Source organism: Denticeps clupeoides, chromosome 2 (assembly GCF_900700375.1).
Source record: "Denticeps clupeoides chromosome 2, fDenClu1.1, whole genome shotgun sequence".
Taxonomy (NCBI): Eukaryota; Metazoa; Chordata; class Actinopteri; order Clupeiformes; family Denticipitidae; genus Denticeps; species Denticeps clupeoides.
The window spans coordinates 8,158,239-8,185,919 of NC_041708.1; the positions used below are offsets into that span (position 1 = coordinate 8,158,239).

Sequence of the window (27,681 nt, forward strand, 5' to 3'; positions counted from 1 at the left end):
TATGATTACTGAGGGATGTGCGTGTGTCATTTGGTACCCTCACGGTACCATAAATACAATAAATGAAGGAATCACAAGGATTAACTATTTATGGTTAATTTGGAATGTATCTCAATCAACTGAAATAGCAGACACCCTTTGAAATGGACATTACAGTACAGGAACAATCCATATAAATCTGTTCAGCCCAAGCTGAAGTTCAAATAAGCAACCAAAGTTTCCTGACCTAATCTTCAAAAACTAGAGTTGTGAGGACCTGACACAGTGGCAGTGGTGGCCAAGCGGTTAAGGAAGTGGCCCCGTAATCATTAGGTTGCGAATCCCGACCTGCTGAGGTGCCACAAAGCAAAGTACCGTCCCCACACACTGCTCCCCGGTGCCTGTCACAGCTGCCCACTGCTCACCAAGCATGATGGTTAAAAGCAGAGGCCACATTTCGTTGTGTCACCGTGTGCCGTTTCACAATCACTTCACTTTCACACACCCACTGGGAACCTCTGGACTAGACATTTACAAAGTTGTTCCATGGTTTCAGTCAGTGGGAACATTTCAACGTCTTTTATCTGTTTTTGCATGAACTATCGGTGGCAAGAGATTGTATATAAACTACCACTAACATTATCCAGACCTGTATGATTCATTCCTGATCATGAACACGGTTGTAACACAATTGTTTGATAGCAACAATTTGATGATCACGATGGCAAGGGGGCTTAAAATTAGTCAAAAAATGCTAATTAACATTCAGTGGGTTATTCAGTAACAAATTATTGAATAAGTGCTACGCAACCTGAAGCAAGAAAAAAATGTTAGAACTAAGTCAGAAATATGTAATCAGGATGTTAATGTAAATATTACAGAATATGACCCAACTTATTAACACTAATGCTCAAGTTATTAATATTCAGGTCAAGTATAACTGTGTTTTTTTTTTTTTTTGCAAAAAAATACGTTTACATGCAATGATTCTTGGTATATATTGCTGGGCCCATGAAGAGAAGAATATTGTAAAACAGGAAACATGGCTCAGAAACTGGATGCAAGAATGGATTTGGACATACTTCAAAAACAAAAACAAATCTCAGCCCTTGGTTTCAACATCGCCTCTCATAAAGAATGACTGTAACTTGAAACTATTTGTAACATATAAACTTTTGGCACAACATTTCTCAGAGAAAGGCGATAGGGACTGTCATCCAAGATGTCCAGCACCTCAGAAGGCGGAGGACGTCAGGTCATTGGATGTCCGGGTGTGGCCAGTTCCTTGACTGGAAGTAGCCCCGAAGGCTGGTCAGGTTGACCGCAGGGAAGTAGGACCCTATGCGCTTCCGGACCCACCACTTGCCCTGGGCTGCTCCAGGTCCCCCAGGGACAGTGAACTTGTACTTGTAGTGCTCACCTCGTATCCACCTGAGGGCAAATAAAGTTAAGAATCAATTCTTAATCATTTTAGTAGGTTAATTAATATGTTCATGAGCTCTGACTGGCTGTATGGAACAATCCTTTTTTCCGCAGACTAACATTTTACATTTTGAAATCTGCATGATTTATCCACCGCCTTTTGTGTTCAGTTTTCTTTACAGTTTTCCATTCTATGGTATATTTAGGTTATTCCACATTTAAATAATAAAGCACATAATATCATAAGTTGTGTAATTGAGCGTGACACCAGTGTTGCCAAATTGACAGAAATAACAAACCTTAACAAAATTAAACCATATATACTAACTTGTCACATTCATTTATGTTACAACAATGTTAAAAATCAAAGTCTATTTAAAAACCGTTAGCTTTGATTGAACTTATTTTCTCTATATAAACCTCAAGGGGCGGTTGCCTTATATTTGGGTCAGCAATTTTTCCAATTCTAATATTATCACTACGTTGTTTTGTACCTGTGAAAGATATAATTTACCACAAGAGGTACCACAAGAAGACAGGAGAGTTTATCAGAAGATGTGGAGGAGGCCGTAGGAGGACAACAACCCTGCAGCAGGACCGCTACCTCCACCTTTGTGCAAGGAGGAACAGGAAGAGCACTGCCTGCAAACAGGGCTCTGAAACAGTCTCCATGAGGATGGTATGAGGACCTGATGTTCACAGGTAGCGGTTGTGCTTACAGCCCAACACCGTGCAGAATGTTTGGCATTTGCCAGAGAACATCAAGATTAGCAAATTCACGACTGGTGCCCTGTGCTCTTCACAGATGAAAGCAGGTTCACACTGAGTGCATGTGACAGACATGACAGGGTCTGGAGATGTCATGGAGAATGTTTGCTGCCTGCATCCTCCAGCATGGGTCAGTAATGGTGTGGGGTGGCATTTCTTTGGGGGACTGCACAGACCTCCATGTACTCTGCAGAGGTAGCCTGACTGCCATTAGCTACTGAGATTAGATCCTCAGACCCCTTGTGAAACCATATGCTGGTGAAAGTGAAGTGATTGTCATTGTGATACACAGCACAGCACATGGTACACACAACGAAATGTGTCCTCAGCTTTAAAACCATCACTCTTAGTGAGCAGTGGGCAGTCATGACAGGCGCCCGGGGAGCAGTGTGTGGGGACGGTGCTCTGCTCAGTGGTTGGCCTCATGTGGTTGGATCATGTCAGCGGTTTCTGCAGACGAAGGTATGCTATGGACTGGCCCGCCCGTTCCCCATACCTGGATCCAACATAGCACATCTGGAACATCATGTCTCGCTCCATCCACCAATGTCACATTGCACCACAGACTGTCCAGGAGTTAAGTCCAGGTCTGGGAGGAGATCCTTTACGAGACAATCCACCACCTCATCAGGAGCAGGCCCAGGTGTTGTAGGGACGTGGAGGCCACACACACTACTAAGCCTCATTTGGACTTGTTTTATGGACATTACATCAAAGTTGGATCAGCCTGTAGTGCTTTTTCCAGTTTAACTTTGAGTGTGACTCCAAATCCAGACCTCCATGGGTTGATAAATTTGATTTCCGTCAATAATGTTTGTGTGATTTTGTTGTCAGCACTTTCAACATGTATTTAATAAGAGTATTTAGGATGTCTTATTATTGAGTTCCCTTTGTTTTTTGAGCAGTGTAGTTTTGTGTAATAAAAAGGCATTGTAAAGTAATGTGTTATAAATAAAGAGAAATAAAATGGAGAAATGTGTAATCGAAGAATGCACACAAATTAAAAGACCAAAAACAGAGACAACAAACTGAAGGACGTGTGCTGTCTGGTTCCAAGCATCTGGACCACTCAGATTGTGAGAGCTAAGAGGACACGGCCACCACGTTCCCTGAGCTCCACACATCACATCACTGACACACAAGGAGCTTGGTTTTGTCTTTGCAAAAAAAACAGACAGGAAGGCATCTGGAGGCAAATTCCCTAAATCCAACTCCCTGTCTACAGCTTTACACATCAATCGTGGGTTTATCCTCAATGTGCCAAACTCTTGGGGGTCAATGTTTGAAGAAAGAAAAGGAAAAGACCTTCTAGGTTTATGAAATATTTATTCCTACTGCTGTATGCTTAAGCCCATCCATAATAAAAATAAAATACGCTTAAAATACACTTTCCTTCTGTTTGAAGTCATCTTCATTTATACCATGCCAGCAAATTATATCCATATTGTAGCTATTTCTATTTATTGATCTCTTGCTTGCTATTAGTGAAAAAATTTAAAGTCATCAATATAGATAACTCAGATTTAAATCATGTTAATTGACATGCTGAGCGTGAAAGCTTGAAAAAAAGTAACCAAAGAGGGGGCGGGACTTAGCACAGGTTAAAGCATGGTTTTTAAAAACCAATGGTGGTACCCCAATTAGGAGTTGGCTTGGGTGGCCACTAGAGGGGGCACCAAGACTGTAAAGTCAACCCAAATGGTAAACACTATAGGTAGGTAGAATAAATACCTTTTTTAAATATAAAAAAGAAAAAAGAAAAACACAGCATGTATAGAAAGCAGTGGGCTGGTTGAGTTCCCACCCTGTGCCCAGTGACCCAGGATGGTCTCCGGCAGTCACAACCCTGAGTAACAGGACTAAGTGTTTGTGGAAAGTGAGTAGTGAGTGGAAAGTATATAATATGTGAGAATATGAATTGCTTTTACTTCTGCTTTTACCAGGTGTCTGCACCACAAAGGTCACACCAGCTAATCAGACATATATAGGAAATACAGTCATGTTGTCACTGGATGGAGCTCATCCCTCCGGAATGATCAATTCCCCTTGAATTGACACAGATTAGTTACGCTATGATGGCAGCTGTCACCAATGGCAACCGACGGAGACTTTTTTTTTCCTTTCAAAATTACGTTTACCGAAACTCATCCTCTGATCAAACAAAGCGGTGTTCTGTTTTTAGAAAAACAAATAAATTACTGCATTCGTGACAGCCCAACTTCATGCAGAAGTAGGCACCAAGGAATGACTCAATTATGAATCATAAATGGGTGCATGAGTCATTCTTTGACAGCTTAATGGCCGTCTAGTGAACGCAATTCAAATACAACAGCATATCTTTAATCACAATAGTTTTATTTTTTTTTATCCCACTGAAACCCCCCTCCCTAACAACCATAAAAAGCTGTCCACTAATGACATTGTTGCATCTCTGTCCGAACTCTCCTGTTTTCAGTATACACTACAATTTGACTAACTTTATGTATACATCTGTATATAGTTTATTGTTTCTTCAATGCACATACAATTTATTATTTATACACATTTATGGTTATGGTTTTTTGTCATACCACTGCTGCATGAGAAGCTTTGCACACAAGAACTTCACTCATGTTGACTACCTGTGTATTGGTGTCATGTGACAATAAAAGCAATTTGATTTGATATAAGCTATAAGTATGAAGAAACATCTTCAAACTTTGGTTGTTGGTCATTTCTTCTGCTGCACATAAATAGTGCAGATTGTTATTGAAGGGTCTCTTTTGGAAGGAGTGGTCGGACCCACAAATGGCATCATACTTAACAAGTATGACAAGATAACTCAGCACTCAAATGAAGAATGCCACAATATCCCAATTGGTCCTGAATATTTGAGGAAAAAGCACTAATTGTTCAACTAATAACTGCATATGCAATAATTATACTAATAAAAGAAAATGTCTGTTTGCTGTCTTATTTAATCCTCAGATTCTCTTCTCTTTAAGTAGTTTAATACTTTAGAATATATAGAAAAAGTTGCAAGGAACCAAGCTGAGGGAGGTGTATAAGCAGTGTGGATACTCAAGACTAGCTGAAGTTCAGGAAGTCGTTAAAAGCCGGAACTTCAGACCCCCCCCCCGGCGGGTTCGGATTTGGCCGGCCTTACCTGGGCTTCTCCCTCCCCAGGAAAGGGTTGTGATCCATGAGGGACAACACGGCAGAGTCATCGGCCAGCAGCCTCCCCGCGATCTGAATCACCCACTCGTTCTGCTCGTAGGTCTGGAGTAAAGTGAGCAACTCATTATATAGTCAAGTGAATGAAGTCCGTCAAATATCGATTACACTTCCTGCATGTCTGACGGGGCCAGAACGGAGCCTGCTTCAAGCATCTCATGTCAGATTGAAAATGGATTGAAGAGCCATGTAAGGAAACCAAAAGTCACTGCGCACTTTGTCTGGGTCGCATTTGCCACGTCTGTTTTCAGGCAAAGCAGCGGGAGGCCCTGAGCTTCAACGTCTCGTTCTGTAATAACACCAGAGTGGGCGGTGAGTGGGTCTAAACCGCTGCAGGTTTTATAGATTCTAGGCCAGAATGGCAGAAAAAAAAGTGTGATGCTACACACTGCATATTTACAGCAGAACGCGATGGCGAGGCATAAAAAGTCCGGAGTGAATCCATTAACATGACGCATCATGCATTAGGCCTTGTCTGGACTAATTTGTTTAACAGAAAAGGTTTTTTACCAGAACTACAGTTTGGTATGTTCCATACTATGCAACTTTAACTGAACTCATAATAAGTACCTAGAATTAGGGTTGAAACAATTAGAAATTCTGGTGGTACGGTTATAGTCAGACAAAAAATCCCGGTTTCACATTTATCTCGATTATTTTACATGAATTCATTTCACAGTTGTATTAACATATATAAACCACACAAACACATTATATAAAGTTTTTGATCTTCAGAAGCTACTTATTGCAGCTTTTCAGACAGTTAGGACAAATGTGTAAATAAAATAAAAGTAACTCCAGTACACATCTATAGCACAGCTCATTTGTTGCTGCCAAAATCCTAACTTAAAAGCAGTGACAACAAAAAAAGGAAAATAATTTTAAACCTGTCTAGCTTTAACAGTTCATAAATCAGTTCAAGTTGAAGTGCAAAAAGGTAAGCATATTCGGGTAGCAATCCACAGAGGCTATCAAACATGTTTGGACACCCCACTCAATAAAATGATATGCTTTATGACCTATGCAAATAGACTAAGTTTGAAATTCCTTTTTAATGGGACTGCCAGAGAAGAACATCCTGTTTTTTCTGGACAAATAGGAAGCAAATGTTCAGTCAGTAGACTAACAACACTGCACAAAGTTCTCAGATTATTTTAGTGGATCGCGGTAGTGTTTTTTTTCCCCTGGCAGCTTGAACGACAAGGTTAATTTGTCAAACCAGTTAATCCCTGAACACACACCACACAAAAGTAACTAGAAACTGTTTACTGGCTGACTTTGAATGTGCAATTTGAAAGGTTGAAGACCACTACCCCCTTCCCACAAATGACGACGGTCCAATTCATAAAGGGTGAGGATGTTCAGAATTTCTTCAGATATGTTCAGAACATGGGAGGAACAAACACACACACACACACTGACAACTTCCTCCCTCACCTGGAAGGCGGCAAACCACATGAGCCAGTCCAGACGATAGTGGTACGGGGAGATGAGGCAGGGACGTCTCTTGACATTTCCGGGTTTGCACAGGAACTGGTACTCCTCCCACACTGCTCCGGGGGCAGCAGGGTCGGCGCTGAGGGTGCCTTGAAGAATCACCTCCGTCCGTTCCTTAGTTATACTGCCGCGAAAGACACCAAGACAGCAGTAATTGCTCCACATTCTTTAATCAGTGCTCAGTTCTGCTGGATGGTTTTATGGATGCATTACAAAAAATGTAAAAATCCAGTTGAGGACTGATGAATGTGGTGTCTGGTGGAAGATTCCACTTTTGTTAATGGTAAATGACCCTGAAAAAGAATGATGGGGTTAAAGTCCCTAAGAAAGTGACGAGGGGAGCGCGGAGGGGAAGAAATAACAAGTGCGGTAACATTCTACCTGCCGAAAGCCCCGTAGGTATTGACGATCCGTAACGGGTCAAACGAGGTGTTCATCACTTGTCTGGGGCTCAGCAGGTTCATCACCACGGGAACACTCAAATATCCAATTAGAACTGCCAGCGACACGTTCAGCACTCTCCTTATTAACATACCTGAATGAAGGAGAAAACCCCCAAAAAAGAGGTATTAAAATAACAAGTCTGGACCGGATATTTCCTTTATTAAAACACACAAGGTTCATATTAAACCAAACTTTGTCCGTTTCTTTGACGTAATGCCTGAAACTGAAGCAAAAAATATTAACGAGTCTTCCGAGATCAGTTACCTATTTGCTCAGCCAATCACATTAAGCTTTAGATCATTTTATTTTCTAGCCACTTGCTCGGCAAAATTCTCCATCCTTTCCGTTTAATAACGTGGCCCAAAATCAAATACCAAAGCCCCAATTTATTACATAAATGGCCTGTATAAATAAAGCTTCTCATTTTACAGAATTCATTACTGGAGCAGGGTTTCACGATGCCTAAAACCTGTTAAAGGTCTGAAACAGATCACAGATTAGCACTTTTAATCCCAACAATCAAATACCAAGGCCCTGTATAAATAAAGCTTCTTATTTTACAGAATTCATCACTGGACCATCACTGGCCTAAAACCTGTTAAAGGTCTGAAACAGATCACAAATTAGCACTTTTAATCCAGGAGCCCATTGGGAATATCAATCAAGCATATAAAAATTGTCAAAAGTCGAGTTGTTAAAAGTGACAATTGAAGATCCTGATTTTTACATTAAAACAGTGGCAAAAAACACCAAAACTTTAATGCATACAAAATCAAGGGTAATATGTCAATATTTCTTAGACAAGAATTTAATATAATATGAGACTACAACCGTGGAAAAAAACATGATTGTGTGTTTAAGGGTATTTAAGTAAAATTAAAAAACATAAACTTCAATTTAAAAAAGCACCTTTGGTACGTGGAGGACTTTGTCCAGACGCCTCCTCTTCCTGGATCTTCTGAACCATGTGTCTAGTGCCACCCTCGGACCGCCGAAAGAGAAACGCCAGTGAAGCATCATCAAAGCAGGCCAGGCTGGGCACTATAGTCAGCCAGTTGAGAAAACTCAAATTCCCGCTCACTATCAGCATAACCTGTACAGAAAAAATACAACAGATGCAGAGGGAGTATATATATATATATATGTATATATACACACACACACACACACACACCTTGGCAATTCACCCTGCATGACAGCACATGAAACAGAGCATAAAATATAATATAAATATGAAATAATATATGAATGTGAAAAGCAGATGGCACAAAAAGAGTAACTATTTCTATGCAGCCTAAAATGTTTTCTGTATGCGTTTATATGTAAGAAATGTAATATTTTGAAATACTGGTCATCACGAGGATGTCCCGTGTTCATTGTGCACTGACACTTGCTGGCCACTAGAGAGCATCTGCTGATCAGATAGTGGGACATCTTCACAAGGCACAATTAATCGAGAACTAAAAGTCTTCATTTTGGTACATTATGTGAGAATGAATCAGCGTACCTGGAACAGAATCTGCAGGATCCCGTTCACCATGCACATCCGGCGGCCCAAAAATGTTAAGAAGGGCACAACGAGTTCAATGAAGTGATTGGACAGCGTCTCAAAGCGGTGGAACCACCAGGGGGACCGGTGCAGGTAGTAGGATATGGGGTTGGGCACCGGCTGAGTCTATGGATGAAGACAGAGGGGTAAATGTTTCACCTCCACATTATGCCACTAATGGGTTTCAATATTGGGGTAATTCCTAACTCAGTTTACAGTATACTGTATACAGTTTACACAGTATACAGTGTCTTGAAATACTGATTCACACAAACCACTCCAATAAATAGAGAATATATAAAAATATTAAATAAATAATTAAGAATTTAAAATAAAATATAATTAAATTTAAATACCTGTTTAAAAAATCTAAATATCTGTAGGCTAAATAAGGGACAACATCAGTTGTCCTAAAGTGGCTTTGCATTTTGCAATGAGGTATAGAAATTACAGCTAGTAGTTGAAGCATATTTTTTTATACATTCACTATACATTCATTCACACACACACACACACACACACACACACACACACACACACACACACGCACACACGCACACACGCACACACACACACACACACGCGCACACACACACACACACACACACACAGTGCATTCAATAAGTGCTCATTCCAACTTAACCATCCTCATGTATCAACCACAGCATCAACAGTCTCACAGTAGATAATGTCTACACACCCCTGTTTAACAAAAAAAGACCACCATGAATAATTTCACAGAAGAACATCCAGGCAGGGCTAAAATTTGCAGTGGAAAGCCTGTGGGAAAATGTAGTGTGGTCTGCCAAAAGATACGTTTTGTATCACCAGAAGAACATCGTACCCATGTGAGGCATAGTGGTGAAGTATAATGCTTTGGGGTTGCATTTTTTCTTCAGATGGAACTGGGGTTTTAGTCAAGGTGGAGAGAATTATGATCAGTTCCAAATAACATCCACTTTTGGCCTAAAACCTCCAGGCATCTGTAAGAAAGCTGAAGATGAAGAGGAATTTCATCTTTCAACACGACAATGACCCCCAAGCAGACGTCCAAATCAACAAAAGAATGTCTTCACCATAAGAAAATGTACATTTTGGAAAGCCAGAGCCCAGACCTAAATCCAATAGAAAATCTGTGGCTTTGAGAGGGTTGTACACAAGCGATGCCCATGCAATCTGACAGATTTGGAAATGTTTTTACAAAGTCAGGATGTGTCACACAAGAAGACTGACTAAAACACTAATTAAAATCAAAAGGTGCTTAAACAAAGTTGTATCTTACAATTTCTTTGACAATTTCTTACAGATTTTCCTTATCATTAAAAAATGATGGCTCTGATAATCAATCTGCAAGTGGTTTACAAGAGGTAGCTGGTCCTGACGTGACTATAACACACATGCACAAATGAACACAATGCTGCAAGCATTCACACATCTGGTAGGTCCTGGAGAGGCACTACTAGACAGAACTGCCCAATTCTGCAAATCAAATCAAAATCAAATCAATCTTAATTTGTATAGCACATTTCAACAACCTAGGTTGACCAAGGAATAAACAAAAGGCAAACGCAGTCTTTAAAAATAACTGTTGAATACATTAAAACTAAAATCCCAAAACTAGGAAAAAACAAAGAATATCTCGTTAAAAACCTAGTAAGAATGTAAAAAAATAATAAGTAAAACTAGAGAAGGGAAGTTTGTGAACAAACTTCGATTTTCGCTTGGAAAGCAGTGAAAGGTTAAAAGAGAGATTGAAAGAATGATGGGGAAGAATGTAATAAAGTATTGACCCCTGCAGCAACATGTACAGGGAAAATCGAACAGGGCCCAAAATGGATCCCTGAGGCATGCCTGAGATCAGAGGGGCATGAAATGTATATTGCCACCTTATTGTCTCCAAAAACTTTGAAGGCATGTATTTTAAATTATAATATGAAAGAAATAACAATGATATTAATATATATTAATATTTTATGTCCTCCCTAAAATGGACGTGCAAAAAAACAAAATCATAAACATATTCCCACACGTATGGAGACATGAACACACAAAAGGCTGGTGTACTGTGGTAAGCCACTTCCACAGCTCTCCCTCTCACTGTCCTTCCTGGAGACCCGGGCAGAGTAGAGAAGAGGCTGGAATCAATAGAAAAGAGACGAGTGTTTGACCACATCCTTCCACCCCTACAGGAGACCAGGCAAGGCTGCCCCAGGGGTCCCCTGACCACAGACACACACACTTCTGCACACACTCACACACACCGACAAACAAAGGATGCGAGACCCCAACACTTCCTGCCAAGGTCACCAAGTTCAGAAGACGATTACTTCCAGGTCAGGAGACCAACGTCACAGTCACACTCATCAGCCCACTGTTTTAATAAACAAACCCAGACGTGCATAATAAAAGTGATGCCACTCATTTCCTATAAATGCTGTTGCTGAGTGTGTGCATTTACGAAACCCTTCCTGCATTAGCTGTGTCTACGTACGGTCGCCTCAAGCTGCCTGCTTGCGAATGGACACCAGTGTTTGTGCAGACTGTGGTTTACTGATGGTGAAGGGAAACCAATGAGATCCCATGAATTTAAAAAAAAAAGAAGAAAAAAAAAAGACAGCGGTTTAGTTTGCATGGATTCAAATGCAGTGACAGCGCTGGGTTCTTTTGCATACCGTTGAAAACATAATCAAACAGGTCATCTCATACACAGACACACATTTATTATTTACAAAAAAAACTCATACCACCCTTTAAAACACAATCATTATTAATATATTGACATTGGAAAACTAATTAGTTTACTAGAATTAAAATGCTTTAGTTTTAGTTTGCTGTTTCACCTCAATGTCGATCTTCATGTTTTTAGATTCTGCTGCACTATGGTGTGTGTGCAACAGCATTTCAAGATACTGTATACAGTGTATGCTGTTATATTGACAATAAACCCCTTGAATCTTGAATTTTTTTTAATAATAATAGTATACCAGATAATAGTATCAGCAGATAATTATCATTCATTATCAGTCAGATCTTCTACAGTAAATATTAAGATGATTACAATATAAAACTACATGTATTTACTGAAAGGATTACTGTAAGTATTCCTTATATATTTGTATATATAGTAACAATGTCCCATTTACCAGTCTGCATTAATAAATTACATTTCAAGTAAAACATGCCATCTAAACAACAAATCATTCTGTTGCGTGAAATCCCTCGTCATCTCAGCAGGTTCTGTAAGCTCTTTAAGAACCGGACCATTTGGACAACTCCCGGACATACCCCACCCCATGTCCGAGGGCATGGAACATGTGGCCTCAGATAAACAAACCCCGCCCACTGTGACCCCTCAGCCAAATAAACAAACAGGAGTGTTCCCCTCCAGCTCTACAGAATGCTACTCCCAGAATTCCCTGCAGTCTGTCTGGAGAGGCTGAATGGCTGCAGTGTAGGGTAGTGTTTGGGGGCAGTTGCCCTGGCGCCTGTGGCCTTTAAACGTCTGTAAGTATATAAAGAAAAAAAACACTGCCGAGGTCCGCAATGCAAATGGATTTTTGCATTTGAGAAGTAAGGCTTTGGAAAATCCAATATTTGGACACAGACACAGTGCGTCCTCAGAAAAGTCTTTCCTCATTGCCTAATAATGGCCTGCGTCTTGTTATAGCCCCATAACATTTTGAAGCAATGTTAAGAACTGATGAAACAGAACTAAACTGAACAATGTCTCACAAACAACCTGGCACAAAATTTCTATACAAGCATTACGTAGCTGATAAAAAAAAGAATGAAGTTAAATCTGAGATCTGAGATAATCAGCAACAGTCTTTTCTGTTGTGGATCTTTTTCCATGGCATCATAAATTGTCCTGCCTTCAAATTCCCTATGCTGATTCTCATTTTTGGTATCTTTGGTATCACATGTCAATGCTATTTTAATTGTAAAATGTGACTGACCACTTTGGTTCGAGGGGCTGACTGAAGCATGGTGGGGTGGGGCTATGCCACAAATCTGACAAAATGGCAGAGAATGTTTGGCCCCATTTCTTGAGTGAAAAGTACCTCATTTGTAGACGTAGATATGCAGATAATGATGGGCCAATCCCCTCTTGGGTTGAATAACAGACTTTTATTGGGTTATGTAAGCATGTCAGAGAGTCATGTGAGAAGTCTGAGAAAAACCCCACCAGCTGCTAAAAATTAATGTTCCAAGTTTATTAGTGTCAGGAATCTTTGTTTGCTTCCTAAATATGACATAAAATATGTTCTAGTTGGTGACTTGATGTCATGTTTGATTATTAATACAATTATTAAATTATTACAAACAAGTTCAAACCGCACATTAGCAAAACATTTGCAACAGAATTATACAATAGTCTGAGAAAGCTGTAAATAGTATATTTGCTAATGGCCAGTGGGAAACATTCGCATTGCCTCTGCATAAACACTGCATAATGAGGTGGTCTGTGAACATGAAAATAAGCACAGTTACATCTAATTTTTGCCACGTTATCCTGGCTATTTGGGTCCTCAAGAGGCAAACGGCTGCACGGGTACAGGTACAAGGAGAGTGTGGTCAGTGGTTCCATACAGAGCTCTCATTGAATTCAAGAGGGGAGCCAGACTCTATCTACACTGTGACCCCAGGCTTCCCCCACACCTACATGGGGACATGAGAACCTGGGAATGATTAGGAGGAGCCATCCGTAAATACACAGCTTGTATTTCTTAACATTTCCAACTCAGTCAACCATGCCCAACACAGGTGCTGCCCTTTTATAGGCTAAATTTGTGACATCACTTCCTGTCTCTCTGACAGATGGGGGAAGTAGTGGTCGTCTTGTTCTCTGAGGATTATCAATGGGGCGAGTTTCACTTTAGTTCTGTTCTCCAATACAAACGTGTGGAGTGCAGAAGAGGAAAATGAGCCAAGGCACAGAAAGAGTCAGGGATATGTTCAGTACAGGCCCAAAGTTTGGACACACCTTCTCATTCAATGTATTTTCTTTATTTTCATGACCATTTACATTGGTAGATTCTGACTGAAGGCATCAAAACTATGAATGAACACATGTGGAGTTATGTACTTAACAAAAAAAAGGTGAAATAACAGAAAACATGTTTTATATTCTAGTTTCTTCAAAATGTAGTGCTGTGTTTTGTCCTTGTACTATGTTTCGTCTGTCATCCCTGTCCTGTTAAGTTGTGCATTTGCGTCCTTCATCCAAGTCATGTCAACATGTTTGTTTTGTTTAGGTAGCATAACACCCCGCTAATGGATAGCTGTCTTTTGCAGAAGCTGCACACTTAATATTCAATGAATATTATGTTATTTATTTGTAAGTGTGAGTAAACTGTGATTGAAATAGCCTTATGTTCTTATTTGTTACAGAATGTTTTTCACTGTTTTACTTCTGATGATGTGCCTGTTCTTGGCTTACAGAAAAAACGGTAGTGGTGATTATATATGGGGCAGTGGTGGCCTAGGGGTTAACCCTTAATCAGAAGGTTGCCGGTTCAAATCCCTGGACTGCCAAGGTGCCACGAGGTGCCACTGAGCAAAGCACCGTCCACACACTGCTCCCCGGGCGCCTGTCATGGCTGCCCACTGCTCACCAAGGGTGAGAGGTTAAAAGCAGAGGACACATTTAATTGTGTCACCGTGTGCTGTGCTGTGTTTCAATTCAGTTTCACTTATTTATTACATTGTTTGGACAACGGAAGGTTTTATTATTTATTTATATTATCAGTAGCAAACGTTTAAAAAAAAAGTGATGTATCTTTCTAGTCTTTGATATTTGCAGAAAAATTTACATTTACATTTTAATGCTAAATGTAAAAGCTGTTTGCTAAATATGAGTCATTTTATAATTATGACATTTCTAATCTGACTAGTTGATGACTAGTCGACTGAAGTCGAAAAATAGTTGTTAGTAGCCAATTTATTAGGGAATTTCCACTTGGATAAGACATGGAAGTCATTTAAAATGATATGATTCTGATTTTTCAAGAAAACCTATTAAGGCAGTAAAATTGGCTGATAGAAATGATGTTAGGGTGAAATAATAAAAATGGTTCTTGTGCAAAATAGCTCAGAACAGAGGAAGAACTTTAGAATGACTCAGAAGCTCGGATGGTATATATATTAATCTACATCTTGTATAGCATCTCTATATGATCTATATTTTAACTGTATGATGGCTCAAAAATGTCATTTTTTTCTGTCTTTAGCAAAAAGTATACCATATTTGACTATGTAACAGTAGTCAGCATAATACCTACCGGTTTCACTGTACAGTACAGAACTTAATCCATTTCAGCCACATTACTCAAGCACACATAGAAGACAGTCTTGTGTGTATGTTGTGAAGAGCATAAATTGGAAGATCAAATGAAAATTTATGCAGCAAAGTTAATAACATGAGACAGAGCTGGGGGGAGGGGTATAATGAATAAATATGATTTAAAAAGGCAGTATAATCAACTTTTCCTGATGTGCATTAAAGACCAGAGGACATGCAAATAAGTGGGGGAAAATCCCTTATCATTCATAATTGTCATCACAAAATAATTACAAAACTTAAAACATTTGATATGCAATAATCTGCTATTAGGGTGTCAATTATACCCACATAGCCACAACCCAAATGGTTTGCGCTGGTCAGCTAAGGTACAAACAGAAAGCACTGCTAAATTAAACTCTATAATCGATTTACTGACTGCAGGGCATTGATCAGCCTAATCTGTTTCATCTGAACACATCTAAGCACCTCAGTGGGGGAATCACAGATAAATTGAGTGTTCAGGTCATGGGCGTTTTCCAAGCCAATCAATGCACAGCCACCCATGCCACATCATTACATCATCTGCCTAATGCTGCCTAAATATTGCATTTCTGCAAACCAATCAGAAGTGAGTATTCATATAGGCCATGGTATAAATTTTTGTTTAATTATGGGATTATTTATCAGCACCTTAATAAAATTCAAACTCCCACACAAACAGATACCTCATAGTGGTAATCCATGCAGGTAAGATCTCTCCAGCAGCGATCCCCTCTTATCTTAATCAGCCCCTGATGGGATGGAGAATATATAAAGATATATTGGTTGTCATTCATTAGCAGTCCAATGCACAAAAAGATATGCATTTTGAATAAACATATATGAATGTATTTTGACCAAACTCAAGATTCTCAGAAGGCCTTTGAAGTAGTCCTTCTGTTCTTGGACCATAATTATTCTCAACTGAGATTAAAAATACTAACACTAACATTAGAAACAAACTGCCTAAATATCCTGATGACCGTGAGGTGGGAGTGGGAGAAAACAGAGATACTCTCAACGTGGTTTCAAGCAGAGGAGAAGGAGAAGTTAAGAAAGAAAGTAAAGAAAGTGAAGTGATTGTCACATGTGATACACAGCAGCACAGCACACGGTGCACACAGTGAAATTTGTCCTCTGCATTTAACCCATCACCCTGAGTGAGCAGTGGGCAGCCATGACAGGCGCCCCGGGGAGCAGTGTGTGGGGACGGTGCTTTGCTCAGTGGCACCTCAGTGGCACCTTGGCGGATCAGGATTCGAACCGGCAACCTTCTGATTACGGGGCCACTTCCTTAACCGCTAGGCCACCACTGCCCCACTTTTCCCTCCTTTCGGAGGAAGAGGCATCTAATTTGCACATAAAGTTTGCTGTTTATCAAGCACATTCTTTCATTTATAACATTAAGCATAATAAAACAGAGTTAGCTCTACAGCTGTCCTTCCAAATGCTTATTTCAACTTATTTCAAACACTTTAGTTTGAAAAGGAACTTCTTTTTTTAATATGTGATGAGGGAATGCAAGCTTCAAATTTGAATTCATCTGAACAAACCTAAACAACAATTAGCTCAACTCCACCCAAGCCTCTAATTTTTGTACTTTTCTCATGTTCTTAGGAACCTGGGAGAAACAGATAATTCTTGTTGCCGTGTTTACCACATAAAGAGTTATGGAGCAGGAAAATGTATTAACAATCACAAATAAACAGTTAAGCAAACACCAGTTGGCTTTAAATAAGCTCTCAGCAGAAACAGGCACAGTACACTGCAGTTTTTCACCCCGACATTGTTGGAAGATCTCCAAGCAAGTTAGCCCTAATCCTAAAAAGCTTTTTTTGGATGCAAATAGTGGAAAGTGACATGTATCAATCCATCCTGTGAAAATGGAACTTTTAAAGTTGATCATCACAGATTATGCAACTTATAGTATATTGCCAATGTGGCCAGTAGTATGGTTGTAAATAGTAACATATGGAAATTATGTAATGTAGCCATTGCCGCATTTCAGCATTACCCCCTTAACAAAAGTGGTGTTTTTCAGGGAAAATCACTTTTCCCTCCTTTCGGAGGAAGAGGCATCTAATTTGCACATAAAGTTTGCTGTTTATCAAGCACATTCTTTCATTTATAACATTAAGCATAATGAAATAAAGTGCACTGGAATGGATTTCACCTCTAAAATGTGATTCAGCTAATGTGAAATAGACTGCCTCCACCCTCAGGGCAGTAAAAGTCTGCAGTCAAGCCCATGCCAATTTCCAAATTTTGCACTACAAACTTCAACATGAACAGGAAAAATGTAAGCCAAAGATTTAAATACCTGTACTTACTGAATGTCGGGGCCAGGCATGAGGGGGGTTTGTACCAGCTTTACTTCCATAAAGGTCTAAAACCCCAGCTGCTCGTCCAAAATCAAATGAAGCAAAAGATGAATCAAATTTTAGTAGATCACGTCTGATAAGTGGCCAACATAAAGTGACAATTCAATTAGCTGGCTCCACAGAGGAGGACAATTATCATTTACAGCATTTAGCAGGCCCTTATCCAGAGCGCCTTACAATCAGTAGTTACAGGGACCATCCCCCTGTAGCAACTCAGGGTTAAGTCTTTTGCTCAAGGACACAGCGGTAAGTAACTGGGGTTTGAACCTGTGATGTTGTTGTCTTCTGGTTTCAATGGCAAGTGTTTTACCCACTAGTGTGTGTTGCCCACTACTTTTCATCATCTTAAGTAGCGCTATCAAGCCATCTGTTTACCACAGAGGCAGGAATGCACGCTAACTGCATTAGCAAATATAGGCCTTATCCATGTCTATGGTCATGGCACACTGAATGGAGCGCTGCCATCTACTGAATCTGGTTCATCAGATTTTGTCACAAGGGGATCAAGCGTCACCCACATCCTGGCACGATACCTGGCTGGTGAGGTACCCTTTATCCGATCTATACTCTGACACGCACACGAGGAGAAGCTTCCACTTCCACACTTCCGCACTACGACTCAGTCATCACATAACTTATTTGGAAGGGATGTTAGACCAAATTCAGTTACCGGAAAGTGGAGGAGGTGAAACTCACCGGGAGTTTTGTTCAAGATTTTGCTCCAGATATGAATGTTGGAAAAGGAAGAACAGGACTTGTGACAATGTTCAAAATGGCAAAGTTGACTAAAACAGACCATGGTTGTATTTTTTTGGCAGACCATCAACCTGAGAGAATGAACAGATTCTGAAGAACCCTGTGGGAATAACATCTGGTTGTGAATTCTGTGAAACATATCAAAAGCATATGGCTTCAAATTTTGAGAGGAAAAATTTGAGAGTTAATAAAAGTTGAGAATGAAATTCCATCTTTTTGTTCAAAGTTGATTAGCTCATGCCAAAAAAAACACAAGGTATGTTTAATGGCTAAAAAAGTCTAAACCAATCAATAGTCGATTACTCTTTACATGAACAAATTGATTATTCTGCAAAATGGTCATTTGTTGGAGTTGAGTTTCAGAAGTGACGTTTTTGGATGGCCAGGAATGCCTGAAGGAAGGTGCAGCATGTCAATTTTCTCGCCATACCTGATGCAAGAGAGTGAAAGCTGATTTGTCAGTGCAGAGTGTTAAGTGGTGTTAGACACAGAAAGGATTCATGGCAACGTAACTAAATAATACTGTGAGATTACGTCACTGAAGTTAAAAAATTCCCTTTGCATTCAAAAACCGACTAAACAAGTTGTAATGACAGACAAACAAGAAAATGTCTCTCTTTCACAATTTTTTTTACACCCCTTAGTTTAAAAAAATTCAAAATGTTAATCACAGACAGTGTAAATACAGACAGTACTCCTGCTGTCTACCACCAAGATATTAAAAAATAAAATAAAACATTTCGTCCGTCCATTTTATTACAAACACGCCCCAAAGTACAAGAAACCCTGCTCAGCCAGACAGAGACCACCCTTCCACCCCCTCTGCCAAGTAAATACCTGACATTTGCGGAGCTGGCAGTTTTAAGGGGAAATTACTCATTTTCAAAGGCGGGTCTCCATGACAGGTAACGGTAAATAGCGGCGTAGGACCGCAGAACCGAGGAGCCCCTGCCAATTTCCCCAGAAAGCGGCACCTTAAACCCACACTCTGAAATGGGTGGGACAATGTCCTTCTCAGCGGGACACAATCAACCACATTAGGGGCTGCAACAGTGACGCTTTTACGCCGGCATTATGGTAAACCGAGCCCCTCGCTGTTCACTATTAACTGTGGGGGTTTAAAAGAGGAAACAATGGCTCATTCAGGCTTTTATTTTTTTTTTTTACGAATTATGTCGGTGTATGCGAAGAACTATAATCGAATTCAGTTGTCGCTGAGATTGGTTGAACATTCATCCAAATAGTGCTAGTCTCACCTCAGGAAAGTATATTTCAAATTATGGGCCAAATGTACAACGTAGGTCTAAGTAGCAACACTGTCATTTTAGAGACTGATTAACAGAAAGCATGTCATCTTTTGGAAGACATAAGGAAGAAACATATTAAGTTTCGCTCCAGCACTGTGGCTTGCGAGCCAGTATCCCCCTCGGTCAACAGACAAAACACACAGTGAGCCAGCGAGAACAGCACAGCCAGGACAAAACCAACCCAAATGAGACCGAGATGGAGGCAAAGCCGGCTGACAGCCGGAGAGAGGGTCGCCCAGGCGTCGCAGATCTGCTGTGAACCCATGAATTCCGGTGTTCTAGATCCCCACAGAATTATTCATGTATGACAAACCAGGCCTTTCTGAGTAGCCTTTCTATAGAAGGCTACTCAGTCCGAGCTCAGACTAGGTGAGTTTAAAACTCTTTTATAGTCGCTGACCAAAATCCGTTATCAGAGGCACTCCGGCAGCTGAACATTTTATTGTCAGCTACAACCAGATATCTACCATGTTAATAAAGTCATTGAAAAGCTGTAGCCAATGAGAGTGCATAGGGCTTCATTTAAGTACAGTCATGGCCAAGGATTTTGAGAATGACACAAATACTGATTTTCACAGAGTTTGCTGCTTCTGTTTTTATTATGGGAATTAGCATATACATATGTTATGAAGAGTGATCAGATAAATGTCAAAGGACAAAGGACAATGTCTTTGCCAGGACAATAAACTTAACCCCATCTCCTAAAGATGATTCAGCTGAGGGATCGAGGTACCAGGTGGTAGTAGCCTAGTGGGTAACACACTCGCCTATGAACCAGAAGACCCAGGTTCAAATCCCACTTGTGTCCCTGACACAATTGTGTTAACCCTAAGTTGCTCCAGGGGGACTGTCCCTGTAACTACTGATTGTAAGTCGATCTGGATAAGGGCGTCTGATAAATGCCGTAAATGTACCACCAGTGCAGAGCTTGCTCAGGAATGGCAGCAGGCAGGCGTGAGTGCATCTGCACCCACAGAGAGGTGAGGACCATTTGAGGATGGCCTGGTGTCAATAAGAGCAGCAATGAAGCTACTTCTCTCCAATAAAATCACTAAGGACAGACAGATTGTTTGTGGAGAAGAAAAGGTGAGCGCTACCATCAGTCCTGTCTCGTTCCAACAGCAAAGCATCCTGAGACCATTGATGTGTGGGGCTCCTTCTCATCCAAGGGAGTGGGTTCACTAACAATTTTGCCTCAGAACACAACCATGAATAAAGAATGGTACCAAAACATCCTCCAACAACAACTTCTCCCAACCATCCAAGAACAGTTTGGTGAAGAACAATGCCTTTTCCAGCATGATGGAGCGCAGTGCCATAAGGCCAAAGTGATAACTAAGTGGCTCGGGGAACAAAACATTGAAAGTTTGGGTCCATGGCCAGGAAACTCCCCGGACCTTAATCCAATTGAGAACTTGTGGTCCTGAAGAGGCAGGTTAACAAACAAAAACCCACAAATTCTGACAAACTCCAAGCGCTGATTATGTTGGAATGGGTTGCCATCGACCAGGATTTGGCGCAGAAGTTATTTGATAGGATGCCAGGGTGAATTCCAGAGATCTTGAAAAAAGGGCCAATACTGCAAATATTGACTCTTTGCATAGACATAATGTAATTGTCAATAAAAGCCTTTGAAACTTATAAAATGCTTGTAATTATAGTTCAATACACCACAGCACACCACAAACACTTAAGCAGCAAACTTTATGAAAACCAGTATTTGTGTTATTCTCATAACTTGTTGGAAAAGTCAGGAGACTATTCCTTTTTTATTCGATAGCCTGTTTCTGGGGAATATTTCTGCCACAATATGGGCTTAAAATAATTATTGCAGCCAGTAAAGGGTCATAAGAAAGAAATGGCTACCAATATGGATACAGATGTGTACCTATTTTGGTCCATTTTGTAAAAAATGGATTGTGAATGTAAATTCCAATATTCTATGAACCTTTGTAACATATTGTGTGTCTTCTGTTTGTAAAGGAATGATGCACAGTAAAAAAAAAAAAAAAACATAATAATAATCTCTACACAGTCAGCGTCGCATCATTTCAGAGTCACCAAAGTCTGGAGGCCACCGGAAGACACCAGACATTGATCTTTCCTCAGGGAATACTTTCAAATGAAGCTCTGACTTCTGACAAAACGTGGAAGCGGAACCCGATCTTCTGAACTGCCTGTGGAAAAAAAAAAAAAAAAAAACACATCGGGAGGCAAAAAGAACACTGGGTCTTGACTAACGTTGCTTGGAAGAAGTGCTAGGAGCACAACGCAACCACAGAAATAAATACAGGAAAAGAAAACGCCGTTTGCCTTGACTTGACTCCAGATTTCGACAGGCCCCGTTTGAAGTTTGATGAAATGTCCCCCCCTCGCCGAGAGCCACTCGAAAGCTAAGGCCGAGCCACAAACCAATACTGTGATGACTATCAGGCCGCTGTTACATAAACGCCCCGCTAGCTGGAGGACATAGCTGTGCAGGCAGCAGGTTGTTTCACTCGCTATCGATAATCCATCACCCAAACCTAACCCCAAACTTCAGCGGTGGGAACAAAAAGCAGCATTCAGCACTTAGGCATTTAGGGAACAATCACAGGCCGGCCAGAGATGCGACCGAGATCAGCAGTTAAGCAACGGCGTCATATCGAATGTCATGGGGAACGCAAACGATAACCTAAGAGATAGCGCCATGTGGGCTTCATTACGCACCAAAAGGCGTTTATGGGTATCTGCGACATGAGCCAAATTTCTAAAAAATTGCTGTGCTCTACCAAAAATGAACGCAGGAGACAGTTCTCAGAAATTTACAGGAGTGCGTTAATGCTGGCCATGTCACAAAAGAGTAGTTGAAACACTAAATTTCAGTCACGCTTTTAGCAATGTATAGCTATATGCTAATATCATATGCTTGTTATCATTCAATTATCACAAATTGGATTGAAGGCTTTAATAAAATACCATATTTTGCTTTTTAAGTTGTGGTTTTGACAATAATACTTGGTTTGACTTATAATATCTTTTAGTAACAAAAAGAGTAATTCAGTCAACTGAAGGCACTTTGTTTATGGTCCCTGGATGATCAACTCTTAGTTAGGTAACAGAAATTAAGCAATAATACAATCGAGTATCATGTCTTTGTTTACTTGTTATTACACCACAGCTTGTTCCAATCTGCATTTTCATTTTGAGATGCCACACATCTTTTATTGTGTCACATGACCGCCGTCTGCGACTTCACAAGCAAAAACCTTTGATCACAGAAGTGAACCATAAATGTATCAATTATTTTTATTGTCATGAAAAAATCTTTTTACATAAATATTTACTTTTGAGTATATTAATCTCAGCACTCCCAGAAAACCTCTCAGCCAATCAGAATCTAGACAAGAACTAATTGCTGGTATGTTAAAAAATACATTTTGTAATTATGAGGGCATAATTACAAAATAATAATAATAACATAGCATAAAAAAACATTGACTGCAACTGTAATAGTAAAACCACATGTATTACATGGTTATAATCATTACAGCCCTATGGAAAAAACCCAATCCAATATCACATAGAAAATACAACACTAAAAGGTTGTTATGACTCTAACAACACACTACATGGTAATCGCTTCGACAGAACTCTCACAATTCCTCATCATTCCATCAACTCAAAGTGTTATAACATTCAAATTTGCAATAAAAACCAGCAGGCCTACATTACAGATGACAATTAGTGTGGTGTTAAACTCATTTTTTGCCATTTGGGTCAACAGCGAACACATTTTCTACCCCAAGTCTGTGTGCTTTAATGACTTGTCTAAAGGGAACGTCTAAGGGGTTTTTACAGTTGTAAGCACTTAAAGGTAATTATATTTTTGGCAATGGAGCCTTGTGAACATGTACCCCACTTGCTGCCCCTGCGTGGCTGTAATTGCAAAAACACGCTTGGCGTCATAGCAACAGACGTCAAGCTCAGGCCAGTGTGGTCCCGGATGCTGAAACCATAAGAAAAGCCAGACGTTGCCGCTTGGCCAATCCTGTTTTATATTTGCATTACAAATGCAGACTGAGCTTCTCCAAAGGCAACTGCTGAGAAGTGTGTGTAAAAATGTGCGTTTCTATATCATGCTAGACATATGGGCTGGATCTGTCTTCATGAATGGTGTCTGGAGTGTGGATGTGTGTGTGTGGGAGACAAAACACTCACCGCACCAAGCATGATGCGGACAATGAGCCAGCGGAATGTCCAGATGGAGATGAGGGAAGGGGGGCATCGCTGTGGCAACTGCGCCAGACTCCAAAATGGGCACAAGAATATGGCCAGGAAACCGGTCTCTAGCAGCTGGCTTTCCCAGCCTGGAAACACACACACACACACACACACACACACAGAACTAGACTAGACCTCAAAAACATACATAAATAAATCAACCTCCTTTACATTAACCTACAGGTAAAAAATCATAAAACAATAGAATTTATTTGCATCTGGAAAATAATCTAATATACAGACGTCAATATTTAACTATTTTTTCTTAAGAATCAAAGATGCTATCAAAAAAAAAATATTTTTATTATTATTTTTTTTTTTATCAGTTTCACATAAGATGCATAATAAGTTAGAACATTATCCTGTGAAACCCAGATTTACACATCACAGGTCTGTTTCTAATTTAAATCTCTTCACAATTAAATTTGTATTATTATTTCTGTTCTCACTCGCATGCCCCCTCTGTTGGACACTCGCATAATTACAGATTCACAGGAGAAGCCGAAAAACATTAGACCATTTATAGAAGGCAATGCAATTGCATAGTCGATTGTATTTGTATAGGCAATGCAATTGTATAGGTGGTAGTAGCCTAGTGGGTAATACACACGCCTATGAACCAGAAGACCCAGGTTCAAATCCCACGTACTGCCATTGTGTCCCTGAGCAAGACACTTAACCCTGCTCCAGGGGGTGACTGTCCCTGTAACTGCTCCCTGAGCAAGACACTAAACCCTGCTCCAGGGGGTGACTGTCCCTGTAACTACTGATTGTAAGTCGCTCTGGATAAGGGCGTCTGATAAATGCTATAAATGTAAATGTAAATGTAGTCGAAACGGGGAAAAACGCTATTTTTTTTTTTTGCAAATTTTTTCCTTTTGCATTTGGTTTGCATCCAAAACATTTTGATAGCAGTCAAAGTGGGAAAGAGAAAGCAGGCGGCTTTGAATAGACAAATGAGTTTGACTTTCGCCTGAGCGCAGTGCAGAAGTGCAACTCTAAGCTGCCCAGAGTTTCAGAGAAGCTCAGGGAAATCAGCTGACGCGTCTGTGTGTGTGTGTGTGTGTGTGAGCCCACCTGCTCTCTTCTTTCTCCCTTGATTCACTAGGCTTTCAGCAGCTGCCTCTCTAAAGCAAAAAAATGTCCACTGCCAACCACTGCCCACTATATGGCCAACTGAGATGGTAAGGAAGAACAATATCAAATTTGATATTGGACGCCAATATCAAAAGTATGTCTTCTGAAACTAACTATCTGGCCCTCATGTCATATTAAAACCAAGTGTACAGGAGAAACTAAAGCAGCTGATTGGTCTTACATTGGTTCTCTTGTTAGCTAACTAGTCTAGATGTCTGCATGGCACACGAAAACATGGTAACAAAAAGCAACAAAGTCTCTGAAAATGAACTGAACCTAGACGAGCAATTCAAGAGAAGTAAGTTCATGTGTTGCAATGTTAAAAGCGCAGTGACAACGTATTTTTATTTCTCTACTCCAGCCAATATACAACTGATAAAAGACACTACGCTTGTTGGGCCTACAGCTTGAGCAACATTTTGCCGAAGCAGAAAAGTCACCATTACATGGCCACATTTTAATTATTCATTTGAATAGAACTGAAACCACACTAATTTGCGACAGCAAACAGTAAAAAAAAAAAAAAAAAAAAAAAAAAAAAACTTCTGTGTTGGAGAGGACACACCCAAAGACTCTCCACACATCACCAGACTGGAGGGTCCGTTAATCATTCGCTATAAAACCTCCCCCTATGAACCGAGGTAACCTTGATAATCTAATGCACAGGTAACCTTTACCTGGAGAAGGGAACCTCGGAGTTGATGGGGAATTTGTTGTTGTCGTTGCTGTCGTCATCTCCAGTTCAAAACCATAGAAGCCATTAGGTCTGATTCTGTGTTTACATCAGTGCTGATGATGTCATTAGGACGTCCATGCAGCACACATTACCATCCATCCATATCTGTGTGTGTCTCAGCATTACGTTATATTACTATATAATGTGAAATATCATTTTCATGGAGATGACAAAAAAAATCCTATGTTAATTTTGTCATATGCATCCCCCAGCCCCAACGACATTTAAAGGAAGCAATCTTTCCACAGTTAGTATTAAACTGCCATTTAAAACTGATAAAACACAACAACAACAAAAAAAATCACACTAAACACTTCGGCCACCCAGGATACAATCCCACTGCCTGGGGTCTGGACTTAGTTATCCAAATTAGGACAGCATCCACAAAATCTTTTATTTATTTATGTGCTGATTACTTCCCTTTGCCTGACATACTCCAGACCTCCCCAGGCGATTATCTCTGTTGGCCCCGATGCTCGCAAAAAAGGTGATTTGACATTTTGCCCCGTGCTGAGCGTGGTGGAAATGACCTCAGATTAAGTGGGGTCAAAGGGTGATTTCAAGACCAGCTGCCAAAGACATGGCCGGCAGATTCAAAGGTTAAGTATAGCGTAAATAGCTCCAGCAAGACATGGATAAACAGACGAGCTGGGTAAACACAATCAAGTTCACTGCATTCTCCAGATCACTGGAGTGTAGAACTCCAGCAGCTAGGTTTGCCATCGGGCCCAGCAAAGTGATTGTCTCAGTAAGACCTGATGAATTAAATGTGATCAGGTGGAATGGTCTGAAGGAGATATCTTCACTCACCAAAGGCGTACCTAGAAGGAACAAAAAGAAAAGAGTTAGAAACCTGCACAACAATTTTTTAATCATTTAGTTTTTTATGACCAATTTTTGATTGACAGCTCATTGGCTGGTCTAAAATGATGGTTCACTGAATTCAGGTTCATTAAACTAATTAATCAAGACCATGACACACATAATTGCTCTACTCACCAGAGCTGGCCAACATTCACAAGTGAATGGTAGAGGATCCACAGCAGCGCCATGATCACCATGTTGGCCCTTCCTGACAACAGGACAAAGCCCGAAAGCGCCAGGCCGACCAGCGCGATGCCATCCAAATTGGTGTCCATGTCCTCCCAGTCCAGAAACCAGAGAATAGAGGGGGTGTACGCCAGCGCCGCCAGGCCAATCTTCCCACCCACGTAGCGCTTGACGCTTCGCAAGTAATCCTTGCAGGGCATCAGCCCCCGCTCTCCGATCAGCTGCCGATTCTGACAGTACGCCACACCGAAAGCCACAACTGCAGAGACAGAAAAACATGCGTCCTCTATGTGATGAGCGGCATGCAGCGAATTTCAACTGGACCGTTGGAAGCAGAACGCTGGCCAGTGGTCGGACATTAAGGACCAGTGCTGGTAGTCATGGCTCCAGCTGACTACATCGGTCAGTCTGCAGTAACATAATCACACAGGTGGAATTATATTTGGCTAGTTGTGAATTTTGATATAATGAGCTGTAGTACTTCTGTCAATGAAACAGAAATAATAGTCACAGGGGCTTGCTGGTGTCTTGGAGGGAATTTGCATGGTCCATTAAAATAGACTGTATTCATGTGTGGGTAAGGAAACACAAGGGAAAAAACGTGGATGAGCTGTCAAAACTCACAATAAATAAAAGCAATGGCGCGCAGCAACACAACGCGCGTGAGCCAGTAGGTTCCGGGTTGCAGTGAAAACTGGTGGCGCTTCTCGTATTTGGAAGCGTCGCCCTCGTGTGTCGTTTCTGCATTGCCGTCATCCGAGCTGGCTTCGGAGCTCTGCGGCTCGCCGCGTCTCCTCCTCAGAGTGCTTTCGCTAGTTTCGGAACTCTCACAGGAGGCCGCCATGTTGGACGGAGGC

At 40.6% G+C, this 27,681-nt stretch overlaps 1 protein-coding gene across 2 annotated transcripts; it reads right to left on the minus strand.

Moving 5' to 3' along the window:
• Nucleotides 1-32: 32 nt before the first annotated feature.
• Nucleotides 33-27,678, minus strand: lmf1 (lipase maturation factor 1). Of its 2 annotated transcripts, XM_028964961.1 has the most exons (11): nt 27,449-27,678; nt 26,774-27,083; nt 26,585-26,595; nt 23,839-23,987; nt 15,881-15,946; nt 8,831-8,998; nt 8,233-8,416; nt 7,261-7,414; nt 6,820-7,003; nt 5,315-5,427; nt 33-1,410 (listed from the first exon to the last, which is right to left on the minus strand). In XM_028964961.1, exons 1-11 carry the CDS (start codon nt 27,666-27,668, stop codon nt 1,236-1,238), a joined length of 1,734 nt encoding a protein of 577 aa, XP_028820794.1. In that variant the 5' UTR covers nt 27,669-27,678; the 3' UTR covers nt 33-1,235. The 2 variants fall into 2 exon arrangements, with proteins under 2 accessions (XP_028820794.1, XP_028820795.1); XM_028964962.1 differs by lacking the exon at nt 15,881-15,946.
• Between the last annotated feature and the right edge of the window lie 3 nt (nt 27,679-27,681).